The sequence below is a fragment of the Marmota flaviventris genome, chromosome 11 (genome assembly GCF_047511675.1).
Source record: "Marmota flaviventris isolate mMarFla1 chromosome 11, mMarFla1.hap1, whole genome shotgun sequence".
Classification (NCBI taxonomy): Eukaryota; Metazoa; Chordata; class Mammalia; order Rodentia; family Sciuridae; genus Marmota; species Marmota flaviventris.
Genome location: NC_092508.1, coordinates 61928082 through 61950252, shown reverse-complemented (window position 1 = coordinate 61950252; position 22171 = coordinate 61928082). Strand labels below are relative to the sequence as shown.

Sequence of the window (22171 nt, the reverse complement as noted above, 5' to 3'; positions counted from 1 at the left end):
CAACCCTCAGCACCACATAAAAATAAATAAATAATACAGGGGCTGGGGATGTGGCTCAAGCGGTAGTGCGCTCGCCTGGCATGTGTGCGGCCCAGGTTCGATCCTCAGCACCACATACAAACAAGGATGTTGTGTCCACTGAAAACTAAAAAATAAATAAATAAATGTTAAAATTCTCTCTCTCTTAAAAAATAAATAATACAATAAAGACATTAAAAAAATATTAAGAAGATGTGGGTTGGGGCTGTAGCTCAGTGGCAGAGTGCTTGCCTAGCATGTGTGAAGCACTGGATTCAATCCTTAACCCAACACAAAAATAAACAAAATAAAGGCATTCTGTCTATCTACAACTACAAAAAGCTTTTAAAAAAATATTAAGAAGATGTGTCCTTTTGGATTGAAATGCAATCAAATTAATATTTTTTTAATGTTTTATTGAGGCCATTTTAAAGTGAAACTGCTTATTTTTCTTCCAGTATTTAGCAGAGACAAGTACAATGACAACTAGATGACAACTGCTGTTGCATTGATTCATACCATATTAAAAGCAGTTTTATTCAGCAGTGCTTTTGCAAAATCAGTGCAAGTGTCAATGCTATTGTTTCAAGATAAATCACAAGATTAAGAAAGTTATTCGGGCTGGGGATGTGGCTCAAGTGGTAGCTCACTCGCCTGGCATGCGTGCGGCCCGGGTTCGACCCTCAGCACCACATACAAAGATGTTGTGTCTGCCGAAAACTAAAAAATAAATATTAAAAAACTTTAAAAAAGAGAAAGTTATTCAATGAAAGGAAAGTGACCACAACACTCAGAGCAACCAAGAGATCTTTATTGCAGCAGTGCAACAGAGGAGAAGAGAGAGAAAGAGAAAGAGAAAGAGAGAGAGAGAGAGAGAGAGAGAGAGAGAAAGCGCTTGCAAGAGAGAGACAGAGAAAGCAAGAGAGAGCAAGAGAGATAGAGAAAGCAAGAGAGAGAGGAGCCCGGCAGGAGGGAGTTTTTATAGCCCAAATCTAATGAGGTCTCTGGGTCTGCAAGCTGCCTTGTTGACACAAGGGGGGTTACGTGTTCGGCCTTGAGCAGGGGGTTGAGTGTTCAGCCTTGAGTGGGGGTGCAAAGCGCTCAGCCTTGAACGGGGGCTTGGGCGTTTGGGCTTGAAGCAAACAGGTGATAAAGAGCCAGACAGAGGGTTTGAGTGACCAGGTCACCCTGCAGCTAACTTTGTTTGGCATGCCCTGCAGACAACTTACTCAGCTTGTCCTGCACCTAACATTCAATACTCTGAGTATTTCAGCATGAAATAAGTTTATTGCCAAGCATTCACATTTAAAAAAAGAACTGGGGCTGGGGATGTGGCTCAAGCGGTATCGCGCTCGCCTGGCATGCATGCGTGCGGCCAGAGTTCGATCCTCAGCACCACATACAAAGATGTTGTGTCCGCCAAAAACTAAAAAATAAATATTAAAATTCTCTCTCTCTTTAAAAAAATTAAAAAAAAATAAAATAAAAAAAGAACTGATACTTATTTGGTGCTGAATCTGGAGAAATAAGGAAAATTACAAGTTCAGCCATGTTTTGTAGGACTCATTCTTTTTTTTTTTTTTTTTTGGTCATTTCAAGAGACTTGACTTTACTGGATCATGTATTATCAGTGAAGCCAGATTTGAGGATAGGTAGTTAGTGTAGCTAGGTAATTCGGGTCTAATACCGAGTAAGATAAATAAAATGGAGGCCATCACAGAGAATGGAATCCAGGAAACCAGAGCAGCACTTGGGTAAATTGAAATGTTAATGTCTCCAAGGCCTGGGAACCCATCCTGAGGAACTGTTAATGAAACAGCTCCCAGCAAACAGGGAAGTGCTAATCAAAAGCTGCCCCAGGCCCTTCCTGCCCAGATTACTCCTCTAGCCAACTTATATCCCACCTATTGGGTCTTCCCACCTGCATTCACTGAAAGATAAAGGGAAACAAAGGACAGGAGTGTGACAGAGCTGAAAGACCTTAGCTCTGAAAAAGGGAAGACCTCCCCCTTCCAGAATTCTGCCTTTCCTGTGGGGGAGAAGTCTTTTCTGCTGTCCTGGGCGGATGTAGCAGGGCCATTTTACAAAGTGGGTAAGGTCCCTTTTGGGCTGGATGTCCTGTCTGATGCCAAAGTTCTTTGGCCTCTTCTCCTACAGCGGGTTCACTACCTTCTTGGCCTCTTGCCTCTTGACCACGCTGGGGCCCGGGGCCACGTTTTTCCCCTTGGCCTTCTTTCCCTTTGGCATCTTGGGCGACTGGAAGAGAGCAGAACTCATACTTAAATGTAAGGAATGTTAAAAAAAAAAAAAAAAACTATGAGTAAATTCTATTTTAGAAAATTTGAGGATTTCAAAATAACAATTTAGTTTATGGTAACAGCAGATACAACTGTATTGAACCAGTAAGAATATGATAGATATACTAAGAACAAACTGAATTCATCTCTGAAATTGCACATGTGTAAACCCTAATCCTATTATTTATTACCTCATTAAGGTTTAAAAACCACAAGGATACAAAAGAACCACTTTCTATTAATTGTGAGAATGATGATATTAAAAAACATCATGTAGCATCTGGAAAACACTGCCCGCTTCCAAAATCATGAGAATAAAGAAAACAAATAAGGTTTTAATATGATTATGAAAATAATCCTGATTTGGGGGATTTCTAGAAAGGGATTTGGGATTCCCCCCAAAGGTCTGCAAACCATACTTTATGAAGTGGTTAATGAATATTCATATACAGAATTTCATATTTGAAATTTGTAAGATAGTGTATTAGGGACAAGAAAATAATTAAAACACCTTTCAAGAAATTCAAAGTTATATTATTAAGTAGTATTTGATTAATTGTTCAATCAGTGTGACGGTACATGTGCTGGGAGTCTGGAGAATTCTCTCAGGGACCCTTACAGCAGAAAACCTGGTGATCATTGCCCAAACATCTTCTATATTTTTTTAGCCTCTAGCCCCAGTTACTTGGGAGGCTGAGACAGAGGACTGCTTGACCCCAGGAGTTCAAGTCCAGAGTGGGCAACATAACGAAACCTGGTCTCAAAAAAAGAAAAAAGGTTTTCTCATTTCAAGATCAGAAGTAAAATAATGATAACAATAGTATTATTATTATCTAATGTATTTTTAGATTATTATGCAATTTATAATATGCTTTCATCAGTTTGTAAGCTACATGTCAAGAATATTATATTTAATGTAAATGGTGTCCCCTGAATTCTTGTTCTTTTTTTTTAATGTTTTATTAGTTGTTGATGAATTTTTATTTATTGAACCCAGGATTGAACCCAGTGCTGAGGATTGAACCCAGTGCCTCACACATGCTAGGCAAGCGCTGCACCACTGAGCCACAATCCCAGAATAGTGTTACCCCAGCCCTGAAGCCCTGAATTCTTGTTCTTATTCTTTTTTTGTGTGCTGGAGATTGGACTTAGGGATGCTTTACTGCTGGGCTACATCCCCAGTCCCTTTTTTTTTTTTTTAATTTTGAGACACGGTCTCATTAAGTGGCTGAGGCTGGCCTTGAACTTGTGATCTTTCTACCTCAGCCTCTCAAATAGCTGGGATTACAGGCATGTGCTATGACATTCGGTGCCAGATGAGTTCTGCCATACCATGTTTCCCAATTTTGCCTGATCCTAGGAATCATCTGAAGTTCTACACACAAAAACAGTTTCCTAGGTCCCCTCTCAGATCTAAAGGAATTAAAATATTCAGGGATTATACTGTGCTATTGAAAGGATAAAAGAAACTGAAGTTAGGGCTGGGGATGTGGCTCAAGCGGTAGCGCGCTCGCCTGGCATGCGTGCGGCCCGGGTTCGATCCTCAGCACCACATACAAACAAAGATGTTGTGTCAGCCAAAAACTGAAAAATAAATATTAAAAAAAAAAAAAAAAAAAAAAAGAAACTGAAGTTAAAATGTAAAGGACCAGGTATTGTAAAGTTTCTGAACTGCACTCAGAACCTGAAATTCCTGTGGCAGTTAAGACAATTCCCGGAACTGCCCATTAGATATGTGTCGAAATCCCCCCTGACCACTTAGTTGCTTAACAACCTGGACCCTGTGCAGCTCGGCACGTAGGCACCCCAGGGCCCAAACCAATCAGTTTGAATGTATCCCCCTCCTTAGGACTGACCTATCACTCTTGCCCGACCTGTTCCCGCCAATGAATATGCTAATCATGTTTGAGAGTTGTTGTTTGATTTTCCCGCGCCTCATGATGATTTGCTCTGATGTATGCAAAGCCCCCCCCCCCCTCCCCAAAAAGTGTACTTAAGCACTGCTTAACCCCTGCTGGGGCTCTTGGCCGCTCTCCCTTCTTGAGTGAGCACGGAGCCCCAGTGCGCTGGATCTTCAATAAACCCCCTTTTGCTGTTGCATGAGTTGGTCTCTTGGTGGTCTCTTCCTCTGTCGTTCACCAGTCCCTTACATTTGGTGCGTTGGCCGGGAACCCCGCAGCGCCAGACAAGGAGACCCCAACGGACTCCTCTAGGGGTAAGTAAGGCGCCTCTTTCCTTCTTCTTGCGATCGCTCAGAGCTTTCAGTTTAGTTTCGGTTTAATGGTTGGCAGAGTGGCTGCCAGCGGAGGGCGTAAGCTCCCCCTGGCGGTGGTGGACAGACGTGTCCTGAAGCCACAGGCCACGTTCCCAAGGGACGCCTTGGAGGACTCGGGATATTGGGGGATGGAAGGGCCCTCAAGTCGGGGAATTGGGGGACGGAGGAGCCCTCAATTCAGGTGTGTTTTTGCCACTGACTCGGATTCAGTGACTCTGCTGCCAACCCATCAGGTTTTGCCGGCCACTCAGTTCTGTTCAGAGTCTCGGGTTGAGTTCACTAGCTCATCAGGTTTTTTGCCAGTTACTCAGTTCTAATCTTTGTTTTTGGACTCGTGTTAAATGTTTGCTGTTTGTCTTTGTCTGCGTCGTTTTTGTGTTGTCACTGTCCCTGTTCAAGTAACTCCCATTATGGGACAAAGCACTTCCACGCCTCTGTCCCTACAATTTGAAAAGGGAATCTATGTCTTTGTGTGTCTTTGTCTGTGTCTCTGTTAAGTGTGATGGCATTGTTTTAGTTTGGACAGATGCAGAGTCCCAAATTCCAATCTTCCTTAGATGTGTGTAGGTAACTTTAGCTAAATTTTAGCCTAAATTGTCCCTAGTATGCTTCTCCTGTAAGGGACCAAAAGTCAATAAAACCGCCAGCTTTTCTGTTCTCACCTTTTACACCCCTTTTAGCTGTGTTTTAAAGAACTTTGATAAACTTTACTCCCCTTTGTTAAGCGAGATTAGGGAAGCAGTGTTTCCTTTTCTTCCCGTAGTTGGCTTGAGTGCACACACTGCAGAGGGAAATGCCTGCTGGGGGTCTAAGAACTTTGATATCTCGCTTTAACTTTTCTCAAAACCCTGTCCTCATTATTAAATTGGCATTAATTGGCTTCAAGAGCAGGAATCGTGCCGCAGTCTGGCTGCAGCAAAATAACCGGGGGGTGACGAACAACTTGTGTAGATTGATACAGCAGGAGAGGGAGCCGTTTATTGCAGGACAGGAGCAGTATTTATACATTCCACACAGCTTATCTAATTAACATAAACTAGATACATCAGTCAACCAATCAGGAATCTCCACACTTAATGGCTCGCTTTTGTTACTTCTCAAACCACTCCCTCTGGCATTTTGCCAGGCACCATCCAGACTTGTTTATGAACTCTAACATTCCCCTGGCAAAATGCCAGGTGTTATTTTGACTTGTTTACAGACTCTAACAGAATCGAGTTTTCAGTCACAAATTTTGACACCCCAGAGGGGACTTTAGAGGAGTCCCCACTCTGCCTTCTTGGGGAAGCCTAGCACTCGAAACAACTGCAAGCAGAGGATGAACTTTTTGGGAGCTGACTACTGAAAAGTTAGGAGATATGGAGAGTGCCTGGTGCCTGGGGTCGAACCAAACCAGAGGGACTAATCCTGTAAGTAAAAGGGGGGACCGAGGGACTCCCAGCAGCTGCCAAAGCCATTTTGCTTTGGGAACTCCCTCTTCCTTACCTGCACTTTAAGGATTACTCCACCTCTGTCTACTTAACAAAAGGGACAATGAATGCAGTAATGTGTTGATATTATGGGTTGTTTCTTGGGGATGACCTTGGTTAAATGTGTATCTAAAAGATGATTTTTTATTGTAACAATCTGGTATCTGAATGGGTTTCTAAAGCATTGCACAATCTTGCAGCTAAAAGTTGAGTTTAAGTAATTGTTTAGTTTGAGATTTCAGATAGCTCATGCTAGAAAACTTAAATACTTAGGACAGAAAATTAAAGAACTCTACTTCCAAGTTGGCAAGTAACTCCCAATCATTTAGTTTTATTTTTTCATCAATTTTTGAACTGGGTAGCCTGAAAAGATTTCACTAGGTGTACCAGTACATTAACTTGGGCAAGGATAATAAATTATGATATGATATCTGTTCCCCTCAGTGTGAAGGATTCAGGAAAAAAAATGTTAAATTAAAACGTTGGTCTGGCTTATTGAAATGACATTAATTAGCAACAGTCGTGGAAATTTTCAAAGCTTAATTTTGGATATACATGGTAGTGTGTGGTTCTCTTTTAAGATTTTTTCAGGTGATTTAATGTAACTTAATACTACTTTAGGAACTTCAGAACAAAGAAAGTAGCTTAATCATCCTGAAGGAACTTCTTCTGATGGTGGCTTTTATATTATCAAGAAAGATCCTATTTTCAGTTTTGTGTGAGCAAGTTTTTCTAGTGTAAAAAAATATAAAGATGATTTTGAGAATTGCATCTTAAACTTGTATCATAATTTTCAACATCCAAACCTGAAAATTGTGACTTATAGTTAAAATGCCTTAGGCATGAGGTTTCTGCTCAGAATTCCAGTTTTCCCAGTTCCTTCCAGACCTCAGCCAGGACTTAAGTTGATATGCAAATAGAAGAAGCCTGAAGCACTCAGTAGGAGACAGATCTGAAGCTCAAGGAAAAAAAAAGAGTAAAAGTGTCTTTTTATGGGAACTCAAACTAGATTAAACCAAAGAGTAAATTGTATGGCATTTACTAATTACTGGCCGGTCAATTTTTTTTTCTAGGACTTTTGCCTTTTCTTAGATTCTGTATTTTTTTTTTTTGAGCTCATGATTTTGATCCTACAGACAAGTTAATGTTTTCTGATCAGTTCTATTTTTGATCAACTGTGGAGTTTTTAAACATTGCAATGGAGATTTCACCTGAAAAAAAAAAAAAAAAGAACAGCTACAAGGCCTTGTGTATGTGTGCACACTTGTGTTGTGTGTTGTATGTCAGTATGTCTATATGTGTGTATGACCATATATCATGCAGTTGTATGACAATTGGCAGATATATGAGGAGTGTTCATAAAAAAAATTAAAAAAAATGGATCCAAATATCTTTGATTCACGTGATTCATATGGCTCAATTTAAATATGGTGAATAGATGAAAAAAAAGATGTCTTTAAAATTAAGCTTATAAGTTTTTCTAGGTGTTCAAAAATAAAACCTAATAAAATGTTGTCTATGAAATAATCTGCTTAAATTCAAAAGTTTACAAGTATTGTTTCAAAATGTGAACAGAAGGAGGTTAACAGATGAAAAAGAGAAACTAAAAGGTTCTAGGTATGGATTTAATAGAGAGAAAATGTGTTTCTGGATAAGAATCTATATGATTAAGTAAGAGGGTTTAAGTAAATGATATAAGGAAGGTCTGTGCAAGTTGGTTGTAATCTTAAAGAAATTAAACAGCTGGTTAAACAAGTGCTGTTTTTAGAAAATTGTGCTATGTTATTTCTTTAAAAGCTAAACTTGGTTAATATAAAAACATCAATGTAATTGTGGTGCCATTATTGTGTTCATATCTTCCAGGTATACAAGTCTGTAAGGTAGAAGCTACAAAAGAGCATTATATCAAGCTGGTGTTCTAAAGTTGTATGGTAATTTTAGGCTTAAAAGAAAAACATGTTGGAGATTTATTTATATCATTTGTGTTCTATAACTGGACTTGTTATCAATAAGATATGTAAAGTTCTATGTTACTTTTTACACTGAGATACAATTTAAATGTATTTTTAAGTTAATGAGAGCCTAATCTGTGTGAAGGTTTTATTGCAAAACACAAAAGTACATTACTACTTTTCTACAAAAGGTTAAAAGCTTTCAGCTTTTCTTTAATTCATGTTTTAGATGTGATATTATGTTGTATTAGCTAATATTCATGTAAACTTGAGCAACAATCTATGTAGGCCTTGTAAAATGATGTTTAAAAAAACAAAGATCAGTTTCAGAACTACAGTATTTAAGATTTATAAAGAACCCCGCCTTACCTGAGATAAGGCTCTATGTCCCATCTCACTACATGTGAAAGTGACTATGAAAGAAGTAGGCCAGATTTCAGTACATTTAAAGTTGTGTCCAAAAGTTGGTTTTTGTCACGATTACTAGGATCTCAAACAGGGGATATACTCCACCAAAATTCCAGGTAGCCATTACATGAACTAAATATGTTTTTGCTCTTGTTAATTTTATTTTGTACTTTTCTTGTAAATGTTCTAAAGATTGCCCTGTTAATGTTTTGCAGAGGTACTGATTTAAGAACACACAACCTGGGTTAATTTAAGATAAGGAGTTATCACCTACAGGAGAGAGAGATAGACATTAAAGCCCAGTACTCTTAGTATAAGGCTGTTGAAACTTATTTGCTGGATGTTTAAGATTAAGTTTTAAAATTAAAGTTAAATTAAAAGGGCCAAGAAAACCAATATTTGGCTCTTGCCCTCTGAGTCAGTCTGAATCAGGGAATAGGGGACTTCTCCAAAGAGCTTTGCAACTCTGTGCCACATAACCTCCTGATCAGGGAGGTTAATGAGACCACTGGAGGACAGAAAGCCAATCAGTGCATTTGCTGTGACGAGGAGGGTCATCAGAAAGGGGAGACATCCCTGATGCTTCCAAGGGAAGCCACATGGTCAAGCAAGGCCTGGACCCATCCTAGGGCAAATGGCACTAGCAGAACTGAGAAGCTGCTGTAAGTTCCCCGAGGACTCCCAGGGAAACTCAGCTGACTGTTAACAATAGATAGAAACAAAAGTCAGTTTGACTTGCTTCATCTTAAACACTTAGCAAAGACAGTCAAAGCCAAAACACAGCTATTCCTGGGAATTTTAAATAATAATAATAGTTAAATGTAACTTCAATAAATAAGTAAACTGGAGGCTGCAAAAGAGATTCTTAGGTAGAAATGCCTGATAACTATCAAAAGAAACTGCCAGAGTAGTTTTAGTTTAAGGCCCACAGATATTCCTAACCTACACAGGTAGGCTTAGTGTTTGCTAGTATGATTATCCAGCCGTAATAACAGAATTAAAGGTCTCTCTATTAGACACACAGGTCATACTAGTAAAAGGACTTTGCAAGTTCAGATGACATTAAATTATTAAACTGTATCTTAAGGGGAAGGACATCTGTAACCATAAAAGTTAAATGTTATGTTTACAGTCCTGGTAACTGGAGATGTTAAAGCCTGGTGAGGGAACTTATGTACAGTGACATGTTCCAGCTGCTGCAACACTTATTCAGTATTCATGGTTTTTGTTTCTCTCATAGAAGCACCCATCCCCAGATGACAACCTGTTTTTCCCCAACCAGACCTCAAATGGAACTGACTTCTAAAAGGGAACTCATGTCCCCCATGTCGTCGTCCCCCATGTCATCGAGCCCCCTCATGTTCGACACCCCTTTTCAGCCTGAAGCAGCCAGAACGAGCCATCTCCCCTTCTCACCCCTTCTCCTTACAGCAATAAAGTTTCTAAAATTAGGGGAAATAAAGCCAGAAATGGTTAGGCAGTGTAGATAAGTAAATCGAGTCAGGTTGGGTCTAGAAGGCCAATTTTAAGTGAGTTTGGGAAGTTGAAGACTGTCCCCTGAGGATTACTGTTTACCAAGAGGTAGAGCCTGCCCAAATAGGCCCCCAACTGAGGAAACCATGATTGGTTCCCAAGTTTCCAGACAAAGGGGGAATGAAAAACCAGCCTCTATCTCAGAGCAAAGCCTGTCCAAGAAAGGGACATGACCTTTGTCCTTGGAAAAACCCACAGAGCACTCCTAAGCACATTCCCACCCTGCTAAGTTATTTATCTACAAATAACTGGAGAGATCTGCTGCGCCAGGTGTCCCTGACTCAGTCAGGCTAGGTGGGGACCCATAGCAGCCCCCTAGCAGCCACCAATCAGCATGAGTCAGGGAAATACCTGGGATGCCAGATGACCCTCCCAGTAGTTTATGGTGGTTGATAACATATTGGGAAACCATGTAGTTCAGCACGTACACCCCTCTTGGCTTAAACTGCTAACTGTGGGACCCTGTCTGCTTAACCGTATAGTTTCTTTCCTCCAGGCTCAAACTGGACAGGTGAAACTCATGGTAATCAGACAGCAATATGCTCCACTGGCAGAGACAGAATGTGAGACCCCTCAATAATTATGATTCATTACTTTTAAGATTAAAAGTAGTCAGAAAAAGGAGTGGGGAATGAAAGGATAAAAGAAACTGAAGTTAAAATGTAAAAGACCAGGAATTGTAAAGTTTCTGAACTGCACTCAGAACCTGAAATTCCTGTGGCAGTTAAGACAATTCCCGGAACTGCCCATTAGATATGTGTCGAAATTCCCCCTGACCACTTAGTTGCTTAACAACCTGGACCCTGTGCAGCTCGGCACGTAGGCACCTCAGGGCCCAAACCAATCAGTTTGAATGTATCCCCCTCCTTAGGACTGACCTATCACTCTCGCCCGACCTGTTCCCGCCAATGAATGTGCTAATCATATTTGAGAGTTGTTGTTTGATTTTCCCACGCCTCATGATGATTTGCTCTGTTGTATGCAAAGCCCCGCCCTCCCCATAAAGTGTACTTAAGCACTGCTTAACCCCTGCTCGGGGCTCTTGGCCGCTCTCCCTTCTTGAGTGAGCACAGAGACCCAGTGCGCTGGATCTTCAATAAACCCCCTTTTGCTGTTGCATGAGTCGGTCTCTTGGTGGTCTCTTCCTCCGTCGTTCGCCAGTCCCTTACACTATATACAAAAATACAAATCTTGAAAGAAATAATCATTTTTATCCCTCCAGAATTGAAAATCTAGTTTACCTCCAGAGAGCTGAATGTGTTTTATAAATAATTTAGTAGCACAGGACAAAGGACAAAGATGAATTAAACACCTATAAGAGGAACAGTCCAAAGAGAACAAGAGTGCTTCAACCTATAATCTAGTGTTAGTAATGAATTGAACATAATTTAAATATGTTATCTTCTATGTCATGGCTTTCTATGTTAGTAAAACATTTCACAATCATCATTTAACTGTGATAATTAATTTAAAAGTCGCTCAATAATTCTCTTTTTAATACAAATTATAATACATGTAAAATCCAGGAACATCTTCTAACTATGGCAGAACAAGTGTGTATTTAATAATAACTGTCCATGGGTTAGGGCAGTTGGGGAAAATATGCTGGTTTCTCTCCAGGATTGCATTCCTGTGGAGAATAACAAGGACGCCTGCTCTGCGAGACAGTGATGATGCATGTTGGCAAATGCAGTCTTTCAGCATTCCACAGTGGTCTCGACACACTCATAAATTTCTACAAAATTCCACCATTTGTCGTCAGTTTCTCCTCAACTCTGTAACAACACTGGCAACAAAGAAAAGTTTAAATACCATCCTTTTTTCAGTTGCAGTACATGTACAAAAATCCAAACATTTGCCAGATTTCCTGCCTGTACATCTCATGACCACATGGAACCTATTCAAAACTAAGGAATCATTAAATAGAACCAATAATAAAATGAATAAAAAAATCTAGATTGAATAATGGGCAAAAAAGTGGATCAGTGCATGCTGTATGCATATATGGAAATATCACACTGAACCCCATTGATAGTACATCAATATGTGTTAATAAAAAAATAAAAAATAAAATTCAAATATACTCAAAAACTAAAAAATGACAAAAATATGAATAGATTTTTACCAAAGAAAATACATCAGTACCTATTAAACACATAAAAAGATGCATAGTTATTAAAGAAAGGCAAATTAAAACTACAATGAGATACATACCATTAGAATGGCAATAAAAAAAAAAAAGAGAATAACAAATACTGGCAAGGTTACAGAAACCCAGGAACCCTTATACATCACCTGTGGAAATATAAAATTGTACAGACTATTTGTTAACCATTTGGCAGTTTCTTAAAAAGTTAAAAATAAATTTACCACAGAGCCCTGCAATTCTAATCTTAGGTATCCACCCAAGATAAATTAAAGTCTGTTTCCGTACAAAGACTTTCCACATAAAGACTGAATATTTACAAAAGCCCTTTGTTAATATTTATAGGTAAATATTCCTAGTAGCTTTATTCATAATTGAAAAAAATTAGAAATGACCCAAAAGCTTATCAACTTGTAGATGGCTAAACAAAATGTTGCCTAGTCATCTGATAGACTACTATTCTACAATAGAAAATAACTTAATAATGATATATGCTACAATATGGATGATCTATAAAAATAGATCAGTGAACGACTCATACATACTATATGAGTCCATGTACAAGAACTGTTCAAAAAAGCAAATCTATAGAAATTAGATTAGTGGTTTTCTGGGCTGGTGGGTGAGAAAAGGGAAAGACTGACTATAGGTACCAGGGATTTTTTTTTCTTTCCAGCATATTAGGCTCTCTCTCTTTTTTTAAAATAACTTTATTTTGTTTATTTATTTTTATGTGGTGTTGAGGATCGAACCCCGGGCCCCGCATGTGCTAGGCAAGCACACTACCACTGAGACACAACCTCAGCCCCCAGGGATTATTTTAAAAAAGGTGATGGAAATGTCCTGAATTTGGATTGTGGTGATGGTTACAACTACTTACGTTTACTGAAAAATCACTGAATTATCTAAAAGATGATATTATACTTCACTAAAACTAAATAATCAGAAATATTACTACATAATTACTACCTAGAGATTATTTACTAGTGATTTTCTAATAATCACTCTTACCAAATATTCACTAAATAATCAGAAATATTACTTATTGTTTGAAATGAATTAAATAATCAACTTCTGTCCTGGTTAAAAAAATGTTACTGCTTTAACTTTCAAATTCAGTAAGACAGGCTCTCAAATATTTTTGCTTCTCCCAGGATTTGGGGGCTTCTATCATTTTTAAAAAAAATATTTATTCTTAAGTTATAGGTGAACACAATATTTTTATTTTACATTTATGTGGAACCCGGATCCCGCCCATGCTAGGCAAGCGCTCTACCGCTGAGCCACAATCCCAGCCCAGGGCTTCTATCATTTGGACCCAGGAAGCCTGATAATTTTTTTTTTTCAATGAATTGGTGCAACATAAAAACTATTCTAAATTACCAATCCCTCAAATCATTGTTCTGTGTCATGGGGAATTCCTAAAATGATCATATTTTCATGAAAGAAAGCCAGATTGAAATTCAACTGAAAACTCTGCACTTGCTTAAATAGTATACCTCATAAAATTATATTTAAGTATGCTGCTACTAAAAACACTGTATAAATAATGATGCATTGTATGGCTGTTACAGAAAGCTACAAAATAATATCTAAATACTATATATTTGTATGTATTCCAATTTCATTAATATGGGGAAGAACCTTGTAAATATTTCTATGTTGGTTTTCCAAATTAAAATAAATCACACAGAGGAGATAAAAGTTACAAATGGCATATAATGTAATTTCTTGCAAAATTAGAATAAAGACCCTTAACAGGAAAAATAAAGCAGGTCCAAAGTTGCTTTTGTATTCATTAGAACTCTGAGTTGCAAGAGACAAAAATCCAACTTCAACGAGTTTAGGTCAAAAAGAGGATCATACTCAATTATATAAACAGCAAAGCATGGGGGAGTTGTATCCAGATACATCTCCATTTTGCTCTCACTAAGCATCTGTTTGTCTCCAGAACAGCCTCTGTGCATGCACCTCTCCCAATCCTTGTTCTAGGCCAGGTCCCCCAGAACTTCACAAAGACAAAGTTTTTTTTTTTTTCCTCTGCCAGCTCCACTTAAAACTCTGGGGAAAAACTCTGGCCAATCCAGCTGGTGGCCCAAGCCACCTCTATTACCAGAAGGGGGTGAAGTAGATAGCTGCTGAACACATAAATATACATGATGCTCACAACAGTATTAATTTCTAAATTTCTGTCTGGCTTCCAAACATAGATCACATCTTTTCCATGTGCATGGTAACCTTAACAATGGCAATTGTTGACATTCCTACCATAAAAAATATTGTTCCTACTATGTACAAAGTATTTTGCCAGATGATCACATTTAAGTTTTAGAATAAACCTGTAATTATGATTATCCTCATTTTTCAGGCAACAGTGATACCGTTTAAAAGAAAAGAAAGAACCGTGAAACAAAAGAATTCATTGTTTCTGATTGCACCTGTTTCCCTCCCTCCCTTTCTCCCCCTCTCTCTTCCTCTCCCTTTCAGTCCTTTAAGATCTCGCAACTATACTTACTGCAATTATCTCATTTGTTTAATATTGAAACAGGACATTTTTAGTAAGTTTCTCAACTCATGGTTTAGGAAGATTTTTGAGAAAAAAGCATGACAATGCATAAGGATTTGACCTATATTAACTCCTCTACAGACTAGATTAGTCTGTGCAACATTTTCAAGATTATAAATGTTTAACAATCCTCTGGAAAATTTTTTTTGGTACTGGGGAATGAATCCAGGGGCGTTTAACCACTGAGCCAAGTCCCCAGCACTGCACCCCCTTTGTATTTTCTTTAGAGACAGGGTCTCACTGAGTTGCTTAGTGCCTGGTTAAGTTGCTGAGGCTGACTTTGATCCATGGGCCTCAGCCTCCAGAACCATGGGGATTACAGGGGTCCTCCACGACGCTCACTGAAATCTTTTTTTTTTTTTTCATCGTTTAATATCATCAAATTAGTTGTCCTAATTTTCTTTTCCTCCCTGTTTCAAACACACTAGGAATTTTTCTACTAAAGTTCAGAATATTACCATCTTGTCTTATTCATGCAACAAATTCGTTTACCAAATGTTTGCTGGGCTGCTATCAATTGCTCCCTGTTACAGCTGGAGATAGTACTGAACATGTTGCTTACTGTGTTTTTGGGCACATAAGTCATCTCTTTAAGTTTTTGTTTCCTCTGAGAGTACCCACTTCATAGGAGTATTGAGAGGACTTAAAATAAATAATATATAAGGAATTGGCAAATATTAGATATTCAAGAAGCATTATCTATTACTGTTCTCTTTTTATTTTATTTTTAAATTTTCAACGGATCTTTTATTTTATTTATTTATACTCAATGCTGAGGATCAAACCCAGGGCCTCACACATGCCAGGCAAGCACTCTACTACTGAACAACCCCAGCACCTATAATTGTTCCCTTAAACAACTTTGACGAATATTTGAGCACTTATGGGCAATGATAATGAATATTCACTCTTTGCCTTCAAGAAATTTACCAGTTAGTGCACTGGGACTGACATTTTTACAGTTGAAGGCAGTTATATTACTAAAAAGAAAGTTAAGAGTTTTTTTTTTTTTTTTTTTGTAGGAAAGGAAATGACCTGACCAAGCATTGCCAAATGGGGGGGGGGGTATAGGTATAGGGTAGGAACCAGGAATGATAAGGACCCAGAGGAAGGATTTGGTAGAACATCTTCAAAAAATGGTGAACAGGCCCACTGGCGTCTTTACTATGATGAACCCAGAATACTATTAGCAGATAAGAATGGACATGTGAAATAAATATGAGATTGGAAGATATGTAATGATCGTGGGTTTTGAGAGATGATATAAATTTGATTTTGGTTTCCATTAGAAATTTTGAACAAGAGAATGACAGCAATAATACTTTTTAATTTTCTAAAGAATGCACTTCACAAGATTAGCCTGGAAATAGTGTGAGGGTAAGAATTGATTCAGGCAATAATTAGGCGACTGCTTCAATAATAGTAGTCAACAGAAACTTAGGTTTTGCAAACGGTAATAAACATCACAAAACAATGCAGGTGCCTAAAATACATCCGGAAGGCATACATAATCTTAAGTAAATAGGAAAAATTTGCTTTTACTAAAGATTTTCTTTAAAGCCAGTGCCTTATTTCAGCGACTTTCATCTTTGAAAGTTGAGAACCAAGAGACGTGGGAAGGAACAGAGGCGGAGCCCAGGAGAAAGGGGCGGGAAGAAGGGACCGTAACCTCAAGGGGTGTGTGCAGGGGCGGGGACCCAGGCGGAGGTGCGCGGCTGCTCCGGAATATCGCGAGAGTTGGGCGGGCCGAGCATTCGCAGCAGTCAATTCCCCCACCCTCCCGGGAGGAGCCGCCGGCCCTGGACTCTCCAAATTCTGAGCTCTCATCATGGCGGCGGCGGCGGCCGCGGCGGCCGTCGGGGGGCCGCAGCAGTCCCAGCCCGAGCTGCCCGCGCCGGGGCTGGCCTTAGATAAGGCGGCCACTGCAGCGCACCTCAAGGCTGCCCTCAGCCGCCCGGACAACCGCGCAGGTGCTGAGGAGCTGCAGGCGCTGCTGGAGCGGGTGCTGAGTGCCGAGCGGCCGCTGGCCGCGGCTGCGGGCGGTGAGGAGGCGGCGGCGGCGGCCGGCGGCGGGGGCGGTCCGGGGGCGGCCGAAGAGGAGGCCCTGGAGTGGTGTAAGTGCCTTCTGGCGGGCGGCGGCGGCTACGACGAGTTCTGCGCCGCGGTGCGGGCCTACGACCCCGCGGCGCTCTGCGGCCTGGTCTGGACAGCCAACTTCGTGGCCTACCGCTGCCGGACGTGCGGCATCTCCCCCTGCATGTCGCTGTGCGCTGAGTGTTTCCACCAGGGCGACCACACCGGACACGACTTCAACATGTTCCGCAGCCAGGCCGGGGGCGCCTGTGACTGCGGAGACAGCAACGTGATGCGGGAGAGTGGGTGAGTGGAGCCCTCCCCCTGGCGAGGCGACCCCAGGCGGGAGGCTCTGCTGGCAGCCCTGCTGGGGTCGGGGGAGGCCTGTAAAGGGGAATTGGGAGCCGACCCTGAGCTGTCAAGGCAAGGGTGTGGGGGAGGGCACAGCCACATGGGGTTGAGGTGACTGAGCTGTCAGTGGTGGAAAGGGGGTGGGGAGGAGGGGAGAGCATATTTAGAAAACCGGGCTGTGGATTTTCGGCGAGGGATAAGGAGAAAAGAGCCAGTACGTGGGGTAGAAGGGGAGGGAGAAAGAATGGATACTTGGGGAATCTGGTACGGAGCTGTCAATTATGTACTTGTGGGAAAGGCTGCAAAGCTGTCTGCCGGGTTCTTGAGAAGAGACTTAGGAAGTGATTTGGATTGACTGGGAGAGGGGTGATGTTGGGGGCTGAATTGGGTCACAGGATGATGAGAGCTGGGGAGGTGGACTTGCAACTGCAGGAAAGGACGCGCGGGGAAAATCTTCTGAACTGTCAGTGTGTCTGTCAGTAACAGCTAAGGAGCTCTTGAGCTGATGGGGGTTGAAGGAGGAGGGAAGGGGAGGGGCCTGCATGAAAAGTGACTGTTGAGCTGTCAGTGGAGTATTTGTGTGCTGGAGTGACATCTAGAATTAGGGCTATTGAGCAGTCAGTTATTGAATACCCTTCATACCAGAAGAACAAACAAAACCTTGAGCAAATTAGGAATCAAGTGTTAGCTCTTCCCCAGTTAAGGGCACTTTAATCACCAAGTAATTTATGAATGTCTGTCTAAAAGGAGATATTCAACAAATGCATCTTTAATAGGATCATATATATTTGACAGGAGTTAGTGTTAGGTGCTGGGACTTATGACACCACAACATTTCAAAGTTTGCAGTGAGTTGAAGAGTTAATACAAATAGGATTTTGGTGTGGGACATAATGTCAATGTCAGGGAAAATCCTGAGATAAAAGGAAAAACAGTGAAAAAGAGGAGATTTTGGCTAGGCAGCAGTTTAGAGAACATTATCAAATTAGTTATTCAAGTTTTTCAATTTTCAGGTCTTAATAGGCTGTTTTTTTTTTTTTAAAGAAATGGTCACTTTTTCTTCTTTGAAGTACTTGAAGTACTGTTATTCCAAAATATTTTTACTTATTATGTGCAAGTAAGGCTCCTTGGATGTTAAAAATGAGTGGAACACCGACTTACCCTTTAATCCACTTATACTTGAGCATAAAGTGATAAATTCCTTAAGTAGCAGCCTGGGGATTACAGGAAGAAGAGGAGACTTCGGTGTCGGTGTAAGAAAAAATCTTCAGAAAGGAGGTGTTTTGAGCTTGCTAACAAAAACAGCAACAACAACTACTGTTGAGCCAACATTTGAGGCCTGGAAATGTATGCCTGACACTCTAAAAACATTTTTTTCTTAATATTTTTTTTAATATTTATTTTTTAGTTTTCGGTGGACACAACATCTTTGTTTGTATGTGGTGCTGAGGATCGAACCCTGGTCGCAGGCATGCCAGGCGAGCGCGCTACCACTTGAGCCACATCCCCAGCCCCTAAAAACATTTTTAAAAGTTTAATGTTTGAGGGGCTGGGATTGTGGCTCAGAGGTAGAGCACTCACCTAGCATGTGGGAGGCCCTGGGTTTGATCCTCAGCACCACATAAAAATAAATAAAATAAAGGTATTGTGTTCAACTACAACTAAAAAATATTTTTAAAAAGGTTTAATATTTGAATAATATTGAATAAACTATTAACATAACTAAAAAAGTAAAAAGCAATACTGTAATAAAAATATACACAATTTGAAGTTTCCCTCCCATCTGATCTATCTGCCCAGTTCCTTCTAATTATTATTAGGTTGTCTTAGTGTAAAATGGAGATTAATGTTTCCTAATTTTGCTGTCATTTTTTTATGGAAAGGGTTGCACTGTTCTACATCTTGCATTTTTACCTTTTTTAAAAACATGTCTTTTCATATTAGCAAATCAGTGTTCTCATTCTATTCTGTAAAAACTGCTACATAGTGATCATGCCATGAATTTGCCACTCTTGATTTAGTCATCTCTCTTTTTTAAAATATTTTTTAGTTGTTGATGGACCTTTATTTTATTGACTTGTATGTGGTGCTGAGAATCGAACCCAGTGTCTCACCCATGCTAGGCAAGCGCTCTACCGCTGAGCTACAACCCTAGCCCCTAGTTATGTCTTTTGATGGCATTTGGGTTTCCAGTGTGAAATAAAAAAAACATGGTATGCCTGTCTTTTCCCACTTGTGCAAGAATATCAATGTGATAAATTCTCAAAAATGGGATTTCTAAATTGCTCTCCATGGGCTTATTACTAAGCAGTATATCAGGCTGTTTATTTTCCAGCAGCCTCATTAATAGATTGTTATTACACTTTTTAAAAAATCCATTTTTGATTAAAAGTTGTCATATTTTAACTGCTTTATGTAATTTAATTCATTTTATCTTCAATTTTGAGACAATTGCTGTTATTATTCTCATTGTACAGAAGAGGAAAGTAAGGGCACAGCATTTAAAACTTGGACAAGATCATACGTAGGGGGCTTAGTGGTAGAGCACTTGTTTAGCATGTGTGAGGCACTGGGTTTGATTCTCAGCACTGCATATGAGTTAAATAAAGGTCTATCAACAACTAAAATATATATATGAAAATAATTAAAAAAAAAGATCATACATAGGTAGGAAAATAGATATACTGGCTCTAGAGCCTGACTGCTCATTCACTTTTCTCTACTTTTTTTTGGGGGTGGGTGAATTAGGGGGTTCTGGGCTCTACCACTGAGCATACTGCCAGACTCTTTTCTTATTGGTTCTTTTGTTCAATACTGCGCATTTAAAAAAAAAATAAACCATTAATTTTTAAAAACCTTTCTTTTCTCCTCATCATCTCTCCAGTCTTCCTCCTTCCTCCTTCTCTTTGAGGAACATCAAAACATAGGAGTTGCAGCACTCCTTTACTGTTACTTGGACATTTTTACTTCTTACAATAGGTTAACATTTAGAAGACCCCCAAAGAACATCACAGTAGGAAATAATACTGATTCTTTCTTGAATTTTGGAATACAGTGGTCATTATCAAGTTGACTTAAATAATACTCTAATCTGATCTAATTCCGTGCAGGAATGGAAACATGTCAGTGAGTTTCTTTTTCTTTCTTTTTTCTTGTGGTGCTGGGGATTAAACCCAGGGCCTTGTGCATGTGAGGTAAGCACGCTACCAACTGAGCTAGGGCCCTGTCTTTGAAGGTACTCATATAGGTTTAAAGGGCATCCTGTAGATAGTTTACATCCTGAGCTCATGATAATTGCCTTACTGAGATTTCACAGAATTTATTTTTCCCTAACCTGTCAGCCTTCTATGAGTTGATAAATAGTATTTTATGATTTATTTTCTCCATCAGACATGTAGAGTTATTCCTCTATATGCTAGTGTTTGCCATGTCTGATTTCAGAAAGGGCATGATTGAACAAAAAACAGTATTGTGGAACAATAAACAGTATTATGTGATTATGCAAAAGTTTTTCAGCTCCTTGGGTTGGATGGAGTAATTCTTCTGTGCTGTACACCTAATCTGCTTTAAGAGGTAGATGGTGTTGGCCAAAAGTGCAAGGTAAAATGATACTTCTGAAATCTTTTTAGAATTAGAAATTAATAAATTATCACTATTCTAGTAGGCTGAGGCAGGAGGATTGCAAGTTCAAAACTAGCTTCAGGAACTTATCAAGGTCCTAAGCAACTTAGTGAGACCTTGTCTCAAAATAAAAAGATCTGGGATGTTGCTCAGTGGTTAAGTGCCCCTGAGTTTGATCCCTGGTATTCCACCCCCCCCCCCAAAAAAAAAAATCAAATTATCACTGTTCATAGTAAGAAAAGTGGACTACCCTGGCCTGGACAGATTTATTTAACTTTTTTAAAAAAGTTGCAGTATTCTACCTTTTTAAAAGGGCTATATTTTTTTTCTTTTTAAAAAAATTTTGTGACAGGGCCTTGCTAAATTGCCCAGGCTGGCCTTAAACTTTGAATCCTCCTGCCTCAACTTCCCAGGTAGCTGGGATTATAGGCATGCATCACCACACCAGGCTAATTTTCAAATGTTGATGCAAAATTTGACTTTCATATTCTGTCCTATCATATAGATGTTTTTTGCCTCCTTGCTCTTTAAAAAATTCTAAGCTCTTTAAAAAATAGGGACTGCCAAAGCCAGTGTACTTTCTTGTGTTTAATAGATGCCAGTAAATGTTGAATCAAATTAGGCTATACCTAAAAAGTTGTAGTTGTAGCTATTTGAGAGGAGGTATTAATTATCAAATTTGTGGCAACTTTTTTCTGAGCGCTTCAGGGATAATTTTCTTTTTTAATTTCGAAAGTAATACATTTTTGTAACAAAATAAGTGGATAAAATAAAAAAAAAGTTTTTTTTTCTATTCTACTCCTTTTTTTAAAAAAATTTTTTAAAGAGAGAAAGAATTTTTTTTTTTTTTTTTTTTTTTTTTTGTGGTGCTGGGGATTGAACCCAGGGTCTTATGCATGCTAGGCAAGCACTCTACCAACTGAGCTATATCCCCAGCCCGAGAAAGAATTTTTTAATATTTATTTTTTAGTTCTTCAGCAGACACAACATCTTTGTTTGTATGCGGTGCTGAGGATCGAACCTGGGCCGCACGCATGCCAGGCGAGCGCGCTACCGCTTGAGCCACATCCCCAGCCCTCTATTCTACTCCTTAATGACAGATTTTCTTTACTATCCTTTGAGCTTAGTTATGCATTAGAAGATGTTGATTAGAATTTATCCAGCATTTTAAGAGATTTTGCTTTTGTGGTGCTAGAGATTGAACCCAGAGCTTCAGGCATACTAAGCAAGCACTGTACCACTGACCTACGTCCCCAGCCCTTGATGGTTTGTCATGGGAGGTTTTAGGTTGTTTGGTTTGTGACAGTGCTAGAAATGGAAGTAGTGAATGTCTGGTTAGTGTCATTCTATTTAATATCTTGTTCTTGTCCTTTAACATATTTATTGGGTACTGTCTCATATTTGTACACATAGAATTGTTTCATTTTCCTTTTTAAAGTTACATAGTATTCCATTGCATTTA

The 22171-nt window shown here is 39.5% G+C and overlaps 1 protein-coding gene and 1 long non-coding RNA gene across 4 annotated transcripts in view; both read left to right on the top strand.

The window, feature by feature from the left end:
• Positions 1-5803: 5803 nt before the first annotated feature.
• Positions 5804-11074, top strand: LOC139707715 (uncharacterized). Its single transcript, XR_011709178.1, has 3 exons — positions 5804-5999; positions 7923-7990; positions 9660-11074. It is a non-coding gene; the product is annotated as an uncharacterized lncRNA (long non-coding RNA).
• Positions 11075-16457: 5383 nt separating this feature from the next.
• Ubr3 (ubiquitin protein ligase E3 component n-recognin 3) overlaps positions 16458-22171 on the top strand; it is a 227269-nt gene continuing 221555 nt past the window's right edge. For all 3 annotated transcript variants that reach the window (XM_071619089.1, XM_071619090.1, XM_071619088.1), the window contains exon 1: positions 16458-17043. In XM_071619089.1, coding sequence (XP_071475190.1) covers positions 16493-17043 — 551 coding nt within the window. In that variant the 5' untranslated portion in view covers positions 16458-16492. The remainder of the gene's footprint in view (positions 17044-22171) is intronic.